Source organism: Pinus tabuliformis, chromosome 7 (assembly GCF_031772625.1).
Source record: "Pinus tabuliformis cultivar Carrire ecotype Pingquan chromosome 7, CPIR1, whole genome shotgun sequence".
NCBI classification, from domain to species: Eukaryota; Viridiplantae; Streptophyta; class Pinopsida; order Pinales; family Pinaceae; genus Pinus; species Pinus tabuliformis.
In genome coordinates, this window is record NC_142293.1 from 662,979,977 (window position 1) to 662,998,704 (window position 18,728).

General features: G+C 41.5%; 1 protein-coding gene across 1 annotated transcript in view; it reads left to right on the forward strand.

Annotated features, from left to right (window-relative positions):
* The window catches only part of LOC149249190 (syntaxin-81-like), a 281,552-nt gene that overhangs the window by 93,874 nt on the left and 168,950 nt on the right, over positions 1 to 18,728 (forward strand). The window contains exons 3-5 of the mRNA XM_089458646.1: positions 9,192 to 9,275; positions 9,666 to 9,770; positions 10,571 to 10,720. Coding sequence (XP_089314772.1) covers positions 9,192 to 9,275; positions 9,666 to 9,770; positions 10,571 to 10,720 — 339 coding nt within the window. The remainder of the gene's footprint in view (positions 1 to 9,191; positions 9,276 to 9,665; positions 9,771 to 10,570; positions 10,721 to 18,728) is intronic.

Below are 18,728 nucleotides of genomic sequence, written 5' to 3' on the forward strand. Positions count from 1 at the left end.
GCGGTCCCATTAAACTTTGATGCACTATATCATTGCTGTCCCATCATTGTGCTGTCCATGATTGCCGCTGGGCCTACCAGTCGTGCTATACCTTGTTGCTGTCCCCTCACACCTTGCTATACCTTTGTTGCTGTCCCATGTGACTTTGCAGCACTATGTAGCCTTGCTGTCCATGCATCTTTGCAGCGCTGTTTAGCCTTGCTATCCATGCATCTTTACATCTTTACAACACTATTTATCCTTGTTGTCCATGCATCTTTACAACTGTCCCATTAAACATTATGCCTAGCTGTCCACAACAAAGCTGTTCCAATGCTACCTTCATTGTTGCTCATGTGTTCACTGGTTAGGGCATCTGGCAACCCTTGCACACCTAGCCAAACAGCCCCTTAAGGACTACGACCCACCTTGGCAAGCTTCTTCCCTTGTAGTCGCTGCCTCCATGGAATGATGCCCAAAATAGCAGCGTATGGTTCCCATTCTCCTCGGCCTGGCTGCTTGCCTTGAACCAAACCTTAACTCTCTCGCTGCCTCGGCCTCTTCCTGTAGTATCATATGCTACCCTTTCTTGCACCCAAGACACCTCAATAGACCTGCGTCTAGGGCTTGAACAGACCTGTGGTTAGGGCAAATTTAGGACAGCGTTAGGGTTACTTAATGACTGCGGCTAGGGCTTGTTAAGGCCTCCTCCATAGCTGCGTTAAACTTCTTCCATGAGCTCCTTTAGGTCAACGTAGATCCCTTCCATAGCTTCGCTGGCCTATCTTCTTTGCTGCGGCTAGGGCAGCCTCCTTTCCTTCAACGTCTAGGGCTTATTCCTCCCAGATTTCTCTCGTACTAAAACCCAAGACAAGTGGAGAGAAATCAAGAGAGAAGTGTGTGTGAAATGACTCTCAAGTCATCTCTTTTTATACTAAAACGTTGAGCACATGTGGGTGTTGTTTATTTGCTGGCCGACTTTGACGAATTGTCTTATAACACAAATAAATTCATAAGTCCATGAATACTTATCGAAATTGGATGATCTTTAGATCAATCCTACACCTCTAAATGAGAGGGATCCAAGAAAAATATCAGCTGCCATAAATAAGATGACCCACATGGAGTTTGGCCCTAGTTGCCAATTTTAACACTTCCTCTCAGCTAGGGAGAACTCCATTAGTTGATCCATTTGTTCGATTGTACTATGTCTGCCATCAGTGCCTTGCACTGCTCTGCTCTCCTCTGCTGAGCTCTGCTCCGCTTTGCTTTGCTGAACCATGAAAAAGAAGAATTGATCGAGAATGTCTTATACCATTCTCTACTGACCCGAAGTCAGTTTTATTGATCCCAGATCAATATCACAAGAGAGTGTCTCAAACCACTCATACTGATCCCAGATCAATGGAGGTCATCCTAGCATAGGGAGTATGGTAGATACAACGATGCGTCCATCGATATTACTACTATGGTCCCTAACACCATTTCCTTGCTCATTGGCCAGATGAGAGGTACTTTCCATGAGTCCCTGACTGCATGGGTAGGATGCCTTAACAGGAGAATCATTCATCCTGTCCCAAAGTCGCCTCGGGGTATCACAGGGGAAGGCTGAGCCGTTCACCCTATATGAAGCGCACCATTAGGGGAGGGTGGGTTTGGTCGCGTGTTCCTCCAGTAAGTACCCCAAGCCCCCCGGAGCTCCCAGAGCTCAATGCATGCAACATGCAGGACCCTCATAAGAGGGTCCCTCAACGACTCCAAGTCGTTTGGGAAAGTCACAAATTTGACCTTTCCTCGGGGCTTTGACAGAATGTTTGTGACTTGTACATCAGTCTCAATGCAATGTAACCTCCTCGCTTACCGACGTACCATATCCCTGATAAGGTAGTATCTGATCTCTATACGCTGGAACAATTATAGAATACAGGATTCCTCAATAATCGAATCCCCCCCTGGTTGACACAGAGGATTACGATGGTATCCATCATGTGTACAAACTGCTCGCTGAAGAGATTCCACAACTAGGCAGCTTCACACGAGATCATACTTGTAGCTATGTATTCAGCGATGCTTATAGCAACCGACTTCTGCTTCCTGCTCATCCAGGATATCGAAGCAGAATCCAAAGAGAACCAACACACAGAAGTGCTCTTGCGACCCTCCACACTGCTTGCCCATTCAGCATTTGACTAATCATGCAGCTTCATATTTTCGGTAGTGTATCTCAATCCATGAGAGATTGTGCCCCGAAGATATCTCAGAAGATTCTTGGCACCAATCCAGTGTAGCTCAACCATATATGAACTCATCATACTAATTGCAAATCATATGTCCAGACAGAAGTTCACCAAGAACATCAACGTGAATGAGTTTATGAAATTCAGAGGCATTTCCTAAATCTGGTTCGGCATCACTACCATATAACTTTTGAAAGTTCGAGGTAGTCATGGGCTTGCAGTTTACCATTCCACATCTGGAATCCAACTCCCTCTTACTTCTGCAAATGAGAGGGTCTGCACCTGTCAGAAATAGGTCGTCCTCAGAAGGTGCTGGTATGAGAGGTCTATCATCCACAACCTTCAAGCAATGGTTTGGATCGGCTTCACTCCTAGTGAATCTCAACCTCATCAGACAACGATCAATCCTCTCATACTATGCCCGAGGTGTTTTGCTTCAAGCCATAGAGGGCTTTCTTCCACCTTCATATGTGAGATTCTCGATCATGAATCTCAAACCCCTCTGGTTGTTCCAAATCTGTGGACCTGCTACATGACGGGAATTGTCCCCTTGTAGGATTTTCCTTCGGCACATCTCAGACATGTGCCTTCATGCTCTTCTTGAATTCAAGCATCCCTGTCACCATGTGTCTCACATCGGGTAGGGCCCCATAAGTAGAACTCCGGTGTTATAGATGAGATATGTCAATTGACATGGTCCCCAATGGACTTCCTGCAACTTGATACAAATTGCCAACCCTAAACCCATGAGTAAAATCATCTTTGAAAATTCTACTTTCAAATACCTTTCCATCGATGAATACCACCCTGAAACCTTTGACTTCCATTGCCGAAATGGACACCAAGTTCTTCTTGCGATCAGGTACATAAAGAGATTCTCGTAAATGAATCTGTTATGTAAAAAATTAGTTTATTTTAGGTTATTGTTTAATTTTAGGTTTAGTTAGATGAAAGGGCACGATCATAAGATCATGCCCTTTCCCAAAGGGTGCCTATGGCGGTATATAAGCCAGGCAACCCATTGTAAATCATCATGATCTGTCTATTCATTTATTAATAAAATATTTCTATATATATTTCTGTTATCCGGAAGTTTTACACTTCATTGGTATCAGAGCGGTCGAATCCCACACCTGTGGTTTCCACCTGTGTTCTCCCACACTATCCTCCTACCATTACGCGTATTCTTCCACCTCTTCCCTGTGCCGTCGTTCCACTACCTCCTCTCCACCGTGCTCCACTGCTTATCGTTCCCCACTGTTGTCGTCAACCCAGCATCCAAAAAAATACGCAAACGCTGTGGTGGATTCGCTGTTGGATTCATTGCTTGACACAGACAGCTGCCCACAGTCCCCCGTCCGTCTTATCCGCTGCCACAGTCCCCCGTCCGTCTTATCCGCTGCCCACAGTTCCCCCGTCGTCCGTTCTCCCTGCGTTGTGCTTCCGTCCCATTCATCTGTCTGCATTCGCACCTGTCCGCAGTCCTCTGCACACCGTCCGGTTCCATACCTGTTCCCGCCTGCTGTGTTACGACTTCCGTTAAATCGACTGCCAGCTCTGTGTTACGGTGATAAGTCGATACAATTTTTTTTAAAAAATCAAAAGGGTTTGTTAAATCAACGTGCCTGCTGTGTTACGGTAATATTCGATATATTCTTGAATAGCCAAGGGGTTACGCCAATAGACGTGACGGTTTAAAAGTAAATGATATATATATATAAAAAATTTATAACGTGATTTGGTGATTTGGTTATATATATATCATATTTTAATTATATATATTATATATATAATTTAATTAAAAGTTATATAATTTATAACTTTAAATTATATATATATATATATAATAATAATTAATAATTATAAATTATAACTATTATAATTTATAATTAAAAAAAAATATTAATTAAATTAAATTATTAAATTAATTTAATTTAATTTAAATATATATATATATATATATATATATAATAATTAATTAAATTAAATTATTAAATTAATTTAATTTAATTATTTAAAAAAAAAAAAAAAGGGAAGGAAAAATATTTTAGCTGGCAAATAAATACACGCCTCCGCAAACCCGCTCAATGTCGACAATGACAATGGCGGATTTCCAGAAAAGGTTGTTGGATGCAGAGCAAAAGATAAATAACAACCACGACGAGGTCAGTAAAAGATTAAATGAAGTCGAGAGCAAGCTTGGGGAGCAAGCGGACAAAATCAAAAATCTTGAAGATACGACAAATCGAATAGAGATAAAGATGGAAAGTCAACATGTCCAAACAGGAGTAAACTTCAGAGAAGTCTTAACGAAACTTGAGAGATTAATCCAAGACCTTTTAAAATGTGCGACCTTGATCATCTTAGAATATCTGATCAAGTGGAAGGACTTACCCGAAGAAGACGCTTCTGGGAGAATGAATCATTCTTCAACAACATCCGCCGTTACTTATGCTTTGAGGACAAAGCATTCTTTCGAGAGGAAGGCAATGTTATGTAAAAAATTAGTTTATTTTAGGTTATTGTTTAATTTTAGGTTTAGTTAGATGAAAGGGCACGATCATAAGATCATGCCCTTTCCCAAAGGGTGCCTATGGCGGTATATAAGCCAGGCAACCCATTGTAAATCATCATGATCTGTCTATTCATTTATTAATAAAATATTTCTATATATATTTCTGTTATCCGGAAGTTTTACACTTCAGAATCGAGTTACTCTCATTCAATTGAGGGGTAACGTTCCCTACAACCTTTCCGAGATAGGTGGCATCAACTCCAAGTATAATTCCACGATTGTTTCCATCTCTACCAAATTAGAGAGAGCACTCTTCTATCCGATGAAGTGCCTTGAAGCACTACAATCAATAAGCCAGATTCCCAAAGAGTCTGAAGGAGAGGGCCAATACAAGATAACGCTTCTTTATCTTATCAGAAACAATATTTGATTCTTCATACCTGGGGTTCCTTGCTTTCTTGTAGAGTCAGCCGTTTCCTTGATGACCTGCATTACCTGTCATTCCTCCGATCATTGAAGATGTCCTTGGAATGATTGTTATCATCATCAAGTGATGTGTCCCTACCTCGGACACTCCTTCGCATAATGGACGAACTTATTATAAATAAGGCATCTGTCTTTCCTTCTACCCTTAGATCTGGACTTCCCATTGAAGTGATCTTTAGGTAGGCCATCAGAAGCTTTCGTTGCACCATTCTGATAATATTCTCTGCTTCGACTTCACCCTTGGTGAATTTGGAGAGGGATGAGGAATCCATTGAGCCTTTTGTCCTTTCCCAATTGTCTTCGGTGATTGCTCTTTCATTTTTGCTTGGGCTTTGTCTTCACCTCACCTCTGATACCATGTTGATTTTAGGTATGTTCTATGCTTAGAGCAATTTATTTCAATTTTCACGGTTAGCTCAATATCTTTTCCAGATTACTAATCACATCAGCATTAAAGTAAACTGCAGATAGAACATAAACATAAATTGCAGAAGACAAGCCAAGACAAGAGGACATAAGATGTGGCTCTAGCTAGGGACAAATCCCAATGTGGGGAAACCCTTGATCAATTCTTCTTTTATGTTCTTCAATAGTTTAGCAGAGAGAGAGAGAGAGAGATAGTACATTTACAACATAAGTCAACATTTGAGTTATCTAGATAAGAGCATAGATCATCTTTAAGAAGATGATACATGAGATTAGTCGAAGACATGCTGCTTCAACTGATTCTCCAAGGTGACTCCTTCACCTATCATTGCGCTGCATCTCATCATCATGCTGCACCTCACCGTGTTGCACCATGCGGCACCCATCATCACAATGATAGACCTCATGACTGCTGCACCTTATGCTGCACTGCTGTCCCATGTGCCATACAGCATGTCTCATGTGCTTGCAGCACCATGCTTGCCACTGCTGTCTGTGCTTGTTGTTGTCCATGCTTGCTGTCCCAATATTGTTCTGTCTCATCATACTGTTGTCCCAACATCTTACAGCTGTCCCATTAAAGATTGCTGCACTATATCATTGCTGTCCCATCATTGTGCTGTCCATGCTTGCTGCTGGCCTTACCAGTCGTGCTATTCCTTTGCTGCTGTTCCATGTGACTTTGCAGCACCATGTAGCCTTGCTGTCCATGCATCTTTGCAGCACTATTTAGCCTTGCTGTCCATGCATCTTTACAACACTATTTTGCCTTGCTGTCCATGCATCTTTACATCTTTACAACACTATTTAGCCTTGCTGTCCATGCATCTTTACAACTGTCCCATTAAACATTATGCCTAGCTGTCCACAACACTGCTGTTCCAATGCTACCTTCACTGCTGCTTATGTGTTGACTGGTTAGGGCATCTGGCAGCCCTTACACACCCAGCCAAACAGCCCCTTAAGGACTACGACCCACCTTGGCAAGCTTCTTCCCTTGTAGCCGCTGCCTCCATGGAATGATGCCCAAAATAGCAGTGTATGGTTCCCATTCTCCTCGCCCTGGCCGCTTGCCTTGAACCAGACCTTAACTCCCTCGCTGCCTCGGCCTCTTGTAGTATCATACGCTGCCCTTTTTTGCACCCAAGACACCTCAATAGATCTGCGTCTAGGGCTTGAACAGACCTGCAGTTAGGGCAGATTTAGGACAGCGTTAGGGCTTCTTAAGGACTGCGGCTAGGGCTTGTTAAGACCTCCTCTATAGTTGCGTTAAACTTCTTCCATGAGCTCCTTTAGGTCAACGTAGATCCCTTCCATTGCTTCGCTGGCCTGTCTTCTTTGCTGCAACTAGGGCAGCCTCCTTTCCTCCAACGTCTAGGGCTTCTTCCTCCTAGATTTCTTTCCCACTAAAACCCAAGACAAGTGGAGAGAAATCAAGAGAGAAGTGTGTGTGAAATGACTCTCAAGTCATCTCTTTTTATATTAAAATGTTGAGCACATGCCGGTGTTGTTTAGTTGCTGGCCGACCTTGACGAATTGTCTTATAACACAAATAAATTCATAACTCCATGAATATTTATTGGAATCGGATGATCTTTAGATCAATCTTACACCTTTCGATGAGAGGGATCCAAGAAAAATATCAGCTGCCACAAATAAGATGACCCACATGGAGTTTGGCCCTAGTTGCCAATTTTAACAACAAGACTGCTAAACAGAGTGCGATGACTCATTTACAGCTCCATATATTCCTGCAGAAATAACCAGTTCACAAAAAAAGACCCTCCTTGGATAATTTGCCCGCCTCAGAATTTAACTCTCTGTATACATGAATAAATGTGATCTTAGTGAATTGCTGAGTATTCTCCTTTAGTTGCTCTGTCAACGTCTGTAAAGTAATGCTGTGTATTGTTTGTTCATTGTTCATTTACTTAATTACCAGCATCAAGCCCCCATGGACCTGCAAAGAGTGACCTTCTTTTTCCAGCACCTGTGTCAGAAAGGATTGAACAGCCATAAACTGAGCCAAATTATTTGACCCCTTCCCCAGCGCTGCTTTGAATTTGTAATAGTGATTCTCAGAGAGATTTAAAGACCCACCAATACTGCTGCTGTTATATTTGCATGCCCATCAAAATATCCCTAAGGGATAGACTTGTCAATCATTATCTTTCTAGTCTGTCTGGCAATAGGGCCTGTTATGGCCATTTGACAATATTTCAATATGGCTCAAATTGGAATTGTTGCAAACAGACATGGAATGTTTGCAACTGTCTATTCTCAAATAATAAGCATTATGAGCTAACCAGATTTCCCAAATTATAAGGAAAGGGAGAGTTCTGTATTCTTTCAGGTCCTGATTTTGAAACCACCATTTTAAGCAGGCATCAACATTATTACCCTGCCAGATAGTTGAAATACCAATCCACTGAACCTAGGTCTTTCCATACCTGCTGGGCAAAATGGCACTGAGTGAATAAATGTGAGATATGTTTGTCAGCTATCCTACACAGATACAAACGCTTGGACTGTGTTTGTTCCTTTTCTGTAGTAAGTCGCATGTAGGGGTTCTATTCCCCAGCGCTAGCCACATGAAAACCATTGTCTTCTTTGGAACCTTGACTTGCCAAATTTTGGACCACCACTGGTATGTCTCCTTTGTCATTGCTTCGTGCATAGCTCTGTCCCCTAGTCTGGCTGTATAACACCTAACTGCCTTGTTTTTAACCCAAACCGCTGCATCTGTATCTTCTCACAGCCTGACTTGACTTCTCTTAAACTCATCTAGAAAAAACCCTCCAAGAATCTGCCTGCTCCCCTGCCAACCCTAAAGCCTCTGATGTCTTCCACCCTTGCTACCAGAAGTATCTTCCTGTATTCACTCTCAAGTTGTTATTAGTACTCTTGCTTACATTTTATCTATTCATACTGCATACAGTGTTGACCTTGTGGCCATTGTAAAATCAGAAAAATTCATTCTTTCTCCCACCTAAGTCATTCTTTTTCAGATCATCTTTCTCTTTGTTTCCTGCACTACGTAATTGATGTATATTGTTTCTCTCTTTCTGTTCCATCTGTGCAGTGTAATATCATGTTATTTGTCTTTCTCTCAGCTACTACATTAGTCTAGATTAGTCTAGACGCACTCTGAACAGTTAAGCAGTAATATATCATATTGTTTCTCTTCTCTCAGCTACTACATTAGTCCAGACATGCTTTAACAGCCAAGCAGTGATATATCACATTGTTTCTTTTTCTCTCAGCCACTACATTAGTCTAGAGTCTAGACACACTCTTAAATGGAAGGTTAGTTGATTAGGAAATACTACTATATTAGGGGTGCTGAAGTTTTGCCTTTGACATACAGATTTCTTCTGCTGCATATCTGAAAATTAAAAAGAATTGCAATTATGTTGGATATCTTAGTGAGTCTTTTGGTTTATTGGTTGACTTGTAACATTGTACTAGATGTGTGAACCAGTAGCATGGCCTTAATTAAATAAGATATAGTTTTCTCAAATTATTTGATAAAATACTATCGAATGCAGGTTAAGATGGCAAAAATATCGGAATCTTTGATTTTGCGAAGACCTCAACAAAAATCTCCATTCACTCAATCAGCTCTTAAAATTGTGAGTTTTCCATTCTAATATTTTGAAATATTTTCTTCCATTTTATGAAAACTGAGCCAGGACATTGTTACTTATTCTATCTCTTCTTAATGTACAAGCTGAAAGCAATTATATGTGGATGTGACAACGTTGGTTGAAAAAAATATATGGATTTGTAACATATGAATTGGAAATGTTGGCTGAGAACTTTCTATGGGGAATAATTAGCTTTGCAGTGGGAGATTGGAGTTAATATCTCATCTTTGTTAGGTTTCTGTCCATTTATTCAGTCATGTCTAAATCTTACCATTATAAATGGGCATAAAATGGTGAATGGGGTTCAAAAATGTTCTCAGATATATACCTCTGCTAGCACTGATAAGAGAGCTGACTCTTTTCTATTTTCTATAGCTTGAAAGTATACGGACCTTACAAAATTTTATTGTAAACCACAAAAAAGATTATATGGATCGGCATCGTACCACAGAGCAAGATCGGGACAACATTGAACATGAGGTAAGAAGTTTGACTATTCTTAACTTGCACCAAGGCTAGCGGCATATGAGAAGATAATCCTTCTTTTCATTTTATTGATAAGGAATCATTTGTTACTGTATTTATTGTAGGCTGCAGCTCTGATAACCACTATATAGTTTGCTGCTTTAATTTCTGCTCCAGATATTTTGATCTGTTAGTATTTCATTTCAAAGGTTGTGCTACAGTATGTAGTGAATTTTGCAGTTGTGGCATTGTAGATGTTCTTGATCTCATTTCATGTTCAGTGCACAATGTTTTACTTGTTTGACCTTGTAGGATAGCTGTGTAGTGGAGTAGCTACTTAAGCAATGCTTCCTTTTCTTTCATCATTGCAGTTATTGAATTGAATAAGATTTTCCTAAATTGCATACCATGGTCTAAGGAGATTGGTTGATAGGAAGACTGGCCTATGGAATTTTCTTATTGAAAATGCAACACACATGTATTGTGCTATAGCCCATGTTGACCCATGGTTTGGGGACAAAGGGACAAGGTTTGGGCAAAGGTGTGGGCTACTATTACAGCCCCTCACAGAGAAAGTAATTTACAAACAGGAACACAAAGTAACATTACGTACTTTGGAAACTTCTATATAAGATCCTTACACACTTGGCTTGCTTTGAAAGCTCCAAACTTCATTGTTTCCCTGGAAAAGTGAACATACTCTTTAATTCATAACCCTTTTCAGTGAATAATATGCAAACATAACTATACTGTGATTTATCGTTTAACTAATAGATTTTAGTGTGTAGAAGTAACAAGATGGATGTTTTATGCAGGTTGGAGTATTTGTTAAAGCATGCAGGGAGCAAATAGAGAATTTGAAGAATAGCATAGAGAGTAAAGAGAGAAAGAAACAAGCAGTGACTTGGCTTGGTGTTCAGGGAGATGCTGCTAATGCAGAAGACATTGCACACAAGCATGGTGTGGTAAGAACCTCTACTTGTATTTAGAGTTCTTATCTATGTCCATATAAAAATGAAACTCTCAAGACATCGTCTCCTAGAGCTCTAGATAAAACTTTTTGAGATGTGTATGTTGAATTTTCCTTAGGCCCTAGATCTGGTCTATGGCTAACCAAGCACACAAACACACTAGGAATCCCCAACTTACAAGCACTTTGCATAGCAGAAATCTACAACAGTGAAATCAATAAAGTACACAGAGATATTTGGCCCAAATCTCGACCTTTATTATTCCATTAACAAAGAATCATTAGGGCTCCCTTACCAGGGATCATGGCCCTTCATAAAACCCTGATACAAGACTAGAATACATAGCATACAACTAGGGCTTGCAATCTGTTCCATCAGATCTGCAATCTGGTCAACACAAGAAGAACAAAATACATGACTTACTTGCTGTAGCACTCCTTTGCTTCCAGCCGTTTCTGTACGCTTTGTCCTTGGTGTACTTGGCTGTCCTTTACCTTCTTCACACAGTGATCTGGCTGCTTTCAGATCTCTATCCAATCAACTGCTCACAAAAGTCAGAACCTTCAGACCTCTTGCATTTCCAGCCTTCAAAAACACTTCAGCTACTCTCAGTGAGTTTGGTCCTTCAACTTCACTGCATATTTATTAGCCATCAAAACACGCTGTTCACAACTCCATTAGTGAACAGACTTCAGGAATAACACAGCAATATTTCTACATGAACAATAGCCACTTAATTCGCTTTGCTTGCCTTCCTGCAACTCGAGGATACTTCGTCCCCCCTTGTAGGCCTATGGCCTAAACTCAGACCACCCTTCAGCTTGCAGCCTTAGTGCAGACCACTATTACTCCTTTGTTTTCCATGGCTAGCTTCTTTAGGGCCTCGGCTGGCCTACTCAAGGCTCCGACTGCCCTTCTTAAGGCCTTGACACCCTCTGCCAGCTTTATACAAAGCTCCCGAACTGCTGTAGGATCCCTTGGCCTTCCTCAAATTCCTTTTCTGAAAGCTTCTTGGTTTGGATCACCCCTACTGTGGCCTAATCTAAACCTTTATGAATCTCTGCTACATTTTCTTGGCCTGTCTGGGCATTCCTGAGGCCTTATGTCCCTCCACTAGGGCTTCGGCCCTCTCTCTGCTTCAGAACTAGATCCTAAACACAACTGCTATACTTTTGTTCTATCCGTCCACAACACAGAGGTCCTGTGGCCTCGCTTGCTTGCTGATCTAAGGTCTCTTTGGCCCTATTCTAGGGCTTCAACACTTAGATCGTAACAGTGTTGCGGGGGAGCGCCCCCCCCCCCCCCCCCTTCGAACCCGCTCCCGAAGCGCGCTCCGGGCGGAGCGGCTCGGGAGCGCGCTCCGCTCGGACGGGAGCGATTTTCGGGAGCGCGCTCCCGTAAAAAAATTTGCGCTCCCTGGTCTGTGAGGGAGCGCTTCAGGGAGCGATCGCTCCCGCGCTCCCGGAGCACTTTTTAATGCCCGGGAGCGATCGGGGAGCGATCGCTCCCTGATCGCTCCCGGGCATTAAAAAACGCTCCGGGAGAGAATTTTAAAAAACCGGGAGCGGTTCGGCGGAAAAAAATTCCGCCGGACCCGAAAAAACAAAAAAATTTAACTAATTTTTTTTGGTTTATAAGCCCAATGGGCCAAAAAAAAATCATTTCAATGAGATTGAGCTTGAGCTTGAGAGCTGAGGAAGAGCAAAGGAGCAAGGAGCAAGAGCTGAGGAGCAAGGAGCCAGAGCTGAGGAGCGAGGAGCAAGTGCCAAGGAGCGAGGAGCAAGCTTGCAGAGGTAAGTAACTTAATCATTTAGTTAGTTTAGTTGGTTAGGTAGTTAGTTTGTTTAGTTTAATTTACCTGTTTGAGTTTAAAGATCATTAATTTAAATTAAATTAATAAATTAAATGAATTAATCCCAATAAACTAAATTAATTTGCAGATTCAAGACTCAAACCCTACAAACATCAAACACGATGGACCTGGGGATTTTTATTGGCATTTTCCTCTTCCTGGTCCCTTTTCTGGTTATTATGGTGGTGGAGAGTAGGAAACGGAGGGGGCCTGAAACTGAAGAGGTGGATGAAGAAGCCGGAGGAAGTCAAATAGGTGAAAACCCCAGTGAGGAGGATGTGGAGGAGGGTGAACATGAGGGTCAAAAAACTAAACAAGACCAAACTCCATTGTGGAAATATGTTCAGAGGGCTGAAACAGGGAGAGGGGGTGGAACCACTAAATTTCATTGCCCCCATTGCAACACTGATTACACAGGCTCATACACCCGTGCTAGAAGACACCTTTGCGGGAAAAGGGCATGGGATGGAGAGAAACAAATAGGAATCAGAACTTGCAACGCGGTGTCAACAGCAGATAGAGCCAAATACATAAAGGAAGAGGAGGACGCCCAATACAAAGCAAAAAGATCAAGGGGTTTCTTTGAAAGCTCACAAAGAACTCCTTCAGCATCCTCCCAAGGCAGTGGATATGGACATGGAGGCTCAGGGTCATCATCTTTACGCCGTAGAACCATATCAGATTTCCTTGATGAGGGGTGTAGGAATGATGTGGATTCAAAAATTTACAGGTTCCTCTATGCAAATGGGATACCATTCAATGTTCTACGCTCACCTTATTGGCACGAAATGGTTTCTGCCATAAATGATGCCCCTAAAGGATACAAGAGCCCTGGGTATGACAAGGCAAGAACTGTTGGCCTTGATCATGAAAAAGCAAAAATATCACATTCTTTGAATAAAATGACAAGTTCTTGGACTGACAATGGGGTGTCCATTGTATCTGATGGATGGACAAATGTAAAAGGCAAGCCATTGATAAGTGTTCTTGCTGTGTCCCGAAGTGGTCCCATTTTTCTAGCTGCACATGATTACTCAGACAAGTTCAAGACCGCTATCAACATTGCAGAAGCATTGCTTGAAACAATTGAGCGTATTGGCCCATACAATGTCATCCAAGTCATCACTGATAATGCTCCTAATTGTAAGGCAGCGGGAGCAATTATTGAGGATAGATACCCGAACATATTTTGGTCTGGATGTTTGGTTCACACATTGAACCTTCTGTTGCATGATATTGTCAAAAACAAAAATGAACAATACCAATGGATTGGTGATTTGTACAAGAAAGGAAAAAAATGATAAAATTTATTACAAATCATAGCAATACCCATGGCCTTTTCCGCAGTCACTCGAGATTGGAGTTGCTGAAGATTGCGAGGACTAGATTTGGTAGCTATTACCTCACCTTCAGGCGCCTTTTGAAGGTAAGAGAGGGTTTAGCTAGCATGGTATCAAGTCCAAATTGGCAGGTGTTAAAGGAAAGGGCTACAAATGTAGCTGACATTGCAGGTTTTGAAACGGTGGAGGAGGCCGCTCTTGATGGGCAGTTTTGGACAACTGTGAGACAGGTATTGGATTTCACCAAGCCAATTTATAACATGATTCGGTTTGCAGATACAGACAAACCAGTGATTGGCGAGGTGTATGAGCAAATGGATACCATGTTGGGGGAAATAAAAGACATTGTTAATAACAGAGATCCCGACTTGTACAATCTGATTCACGATTGTGTGTGTGAACGGTGGAAAAGGCTTAACCTTCCACTACATTGCTTGGCGTATATCCTTACGCCAAAATACTACTCAGATTCTTGGTTGGGCAAACCTGCAGCAGGGGGTGGTGTTAGGACCAAACCCCATTTAGATCGAGAGGTAACTAAAGGATATCTGGATGCATTAGAAAAGTTGGTGCCTGACAGGGAGGAATGTGCAGCTGTGCGCCTTGAAATAGGCAGATACTTCACTGGCAGTGGTTTGTATGGTAACTTCCATGCAATGGACGACAAAGATAAATTTGATTCTCTCACATGGTGGGAAACATATGGCGGCGACGGACTTTTGCGAAAATTGGCATTGAAAGTTCTTGCACAGGTTGTAAATTCTTCTTCTGCAGAGAGGTGTTGGAGCACCTACAGTTATATACATAATGTGAAAAGAAACAGGCTCAACGAAAACCGAGCAGAAAGCTTGGTTTATGTGCACTACAATTTGAGGTTGTTGAGCCATTACTGTGATCGGGCTAATGAAGATCCCACATATAAAATTTGGGACAATCACCCTGAGGACGACAATTTGGAGGATGGCATTGTACATATGGAAGAACTAGAAGATGAGCTTGTACGGGATGAAGCTGAAGCAGTTGCAGCAGCCATGCCACCTCCACCTCCACCATCCAGTAGCAGTTCTCGGGGCCCGAGTCTTGTTCCATTGCTGTCGCCACCTCCATCGACACCCTCGCGTGGAGGCTCTAGTTCTGGTCGTCGGTCTGGGCGGGAGACTCCTAGAAGACCACCACGACCTACTTATACTCCTGGAGACTCTCGTGGCAAGGGCCACTTGTAGATTTACAGTTTACTTGTCTTTTTTAGTTTCTATTAGACTTGTCACTTTAGTTTTCATAACTGTTCAGTGTTGAGTTTTGAGTCCTTGACTCTTGACTCTTGACTCTTTCATATCATTATGACATTATGATATTTTTTGTAAACATTATATCACTGTGACAATGAAAATTTGAAGTTTGAAGTTGGGCCTTGGCAATTATAACTCATTGGTAATGATTGTGAATTATGAATATGATGCTTTGTGAAAGACTAAAGTTGTTTCATTTCATCTCATTATTCATGTTTCATTTTATAAATTTTTAACATTTCATATCATGTTAACAGTTAGAAGTTAGGACTTAGAAATATCTTCGATATTACTTCTTGTAATGGTTAAACTTGGCTTACAAGTACAACTTGTTACTTTGGTGATCAATGATGATAAATGTTATTGAATTGAATGTTATTTTAATTTATTATTTTACTAAGGTTGATGACGATTATAATTTCTAGATGATTGATGTGATATGGTTCAATGATCAATTTATGTTTTTTTATGTTTTTTATGTCTATTTCATCATTCTACATGTTTTTGTTGACATATATGTATCAAAAATTAAAAAATATAAAAATATATATATTTTTAAAAAATCGCTCCGGGATTCGCTCCCAAACCGGGAGCTTCTGAAAATGGTCGCTCCCGCTCCCGCTTCCGCTCCCGCTCCCCGCTTCCGCTCCCGCTCCCAAGTAACACTGGATCGTAAACAAATTTTCGGCCTGTCTAACCTCTAAACTAGTAGACATAAAACACTTGTGTCTAGCCTCTTCTTCGTTAACCAAATAGAGAATTTGGCTCCTTCAAGAGATGCTATTCGTCCTTCCTTAAGACAAAGAATTTCACTCAGCCTCTCCTTGAATATTTGCATCTCTCCTCTTGGGCTACATCTTCCACAAGATAAGATTGCTATGTGTGTAAGACCTCTCCATTGGTCTCCTCTCTTTATTCTTTTCTTTTAGGTCATTTAGGAAAACTCTAGATATTTAAGGTTTTAGCTCCTCAACCCATTAGAATAAACAATTGATTTCTTAGGTCCCAAACTCACTGCTTTGGGTCCAAAACCCCAACTTTGGGTAAATTGCCCAACCAACTTATTTTGGTGGGTTTCCTCCTCTTCGAAATGCCTTCTGAGCTACCCAAAATTCCAACACTCTCTCTGAATGAGGAAGGTATTTCTTTCACACGTTTAAATCTCTAGCTCCATGACTTTATTTGCATACCCATGACTGTCCTTGCATGCAACATGACTTTTCATTACACCACCTTGAGTGTCTGAAAACTCCACTCTCTTTTGAACCAGACTATTCAGACTTCCATTGTGCAGTTGATGTTCCATTGTAGTCTCCCTCTGAAGTTAGACTTGCTCTGAGCTTACATAACCTCTACTGGCTCAGTGTGGTTTTCCTGTGCACACTTTGATCCACGTGCTCATAAAAGTAGCTCTGATACCATGTTGAATTTTCCTTAGGCCCTAGATCTTGTCTTTGGATAACCAAGCACACAACTCGAACCCCCAACTTACAAGCACTTTGCATGGCAGAAATCGACAACAATGAAATCAATAAAGTACACAAAGATATTTGGCCCAAATCTCGACCTTTATTATTCCATTAACAACGAATCATTAGGGATCGCGTACCAAGGATCATGGCCCTTCATAAAACCTTGATACAAGACTAGTATACATAGTGTACAAATAGGGCTTGCAATCTCTTCCATTAGATTTGCAATTTTCCCAACACAACAAGAACAAAATACATGACTTACTTGTTGGAGCCCTCCTTTGCTTCCAACCCTTTTTGTTCTCTTGTCCTTGGTGTACCTAGCTGTCCTTTGCCTCCTGCTCACAAAAGTTAGAACCTTCAGACCTCTTGCATTTCCAACCTTCAAAAACACTTCAGCTACTCACACTGAGTTTGGCCCTTCAACTTCACTACATATTAGCCATCAAAACACGTTGTTCACAACTCCATTAGTGAACAAACTTTAGGAATAACACAAAACAATATTTCTACACGAACAATAACCCTTTAATTCCCTTTGCTTGCCTTCCTGCAACTCAAGGATACCTCTACCATACTTACTAAGGCTTTGAGGCCTTTCAACCCCCCTTGTAGGCCTGCGGCCTAACCTCAAACTACCCTTTAGCTTGTCGCCTTAGTGTAGACCACTGTTACTCCTCTTGTTTGCCATGACTGGCTTCTTTATGGCCTCGACTAGCCTACTCAAGGCTTCGACTGCCCTTCTTAAGCCCTCGACACCTTCTGCCAGTCTTATACAAGCTCTTTGACTGTTGTAGGAACGCTCGGCCAGCCTCAAACTCCTTTTCTGAGGCTTCTCAGCTTGGATCACCCCTACTGCAGCATGATATTAACCACTATGAATCTCTACTACATTTTCTCAACTTGTTTGGGCATTCCTGAGGCCTTACATCCTTCCACTAGGGCTTCGACCCTCTCTTTGTTTCAAAACCATACCCTAAACACAATTGCTGGACTTGTATTTGTTGGAGGAAATGTAACTAGGTTTGGTCTTCATATATGTAATTTTGATATTTGTACTTATTCAAGAAAAGAGAATTTATTTTGATATTATTTGTCAATGAGTTTCTTGCTCATTGAAAATAGGACAAACGCATATTGAAGTGCTTCTAGAGAGTCAAAAGTCAAAATGTAATTATGATAAGACCCTTTGAGGGCATGTTAAATCATATGTGTTATCATACAAGGTCGTGGGAACACCTTCAAGCATGGGTAAATCCTCTCCTAATACCAACGAAGTCTACAAGCAGCAAATAATGAATAAAAGATGAATTATAAAGCTAATTGTCAAGTCGGCTTCAAGAACAGTCATGTTTGCTGGAAGAGGAGGGACAAACCTCTATTTATAGAGGCTGTCCACTCCTCATTCAATGTGGAACACAAGCTCTGAAATCTGCAAGAAAGACGAGATGAGAAGGATGAAGAAAAGCCAAAGTAAAAGGTCTGTTAAGGCAATGAAGCAAGGAGGAAGGACAACGAAGGTGCAGCGTTGTTTTCTAGGGTATGTACAGCCACACATGCAAAGGGATGAGGGACAGTCTGCAGCTACATCAATAGTAATATGACAGCAACATATTCCTTATTATTTTGGGTGCAAAATAGGCCTACAAGGCCTCTCTCTCCAACGAAGAAAGAAGGAAAAGACAACGAGGTCAAGAGGATTGTTCCTAGGGTTTCTGTCCACACATGCGAAGTTTTCAGAAGTCAACTTATGCAGATTTGACCACAGTTGAGGGCAACACACTTAAAGGTCTCATTTGGATGTGCATCTAGGTCTACAAGGTATCCAAAGAAAGGGAAGAAGGTACTCTCTATAACGAAGCAAAGAAGCCCTAATGTCCTAGGGTTTCCTAGTTTAGACAAGCAACTGAAGAGGGAAGAAGTGCTAAGAAGCCAAGTGTCGAAAGATGTGCTGGAAGTGGCAGTGCAGAAAGAGGAAGGATTTGACCTATCCTTGGAGGATCCTATAGTCAAGGGTCTAGGGTTTTGCAGTTGTTCAAATAAGAAGCT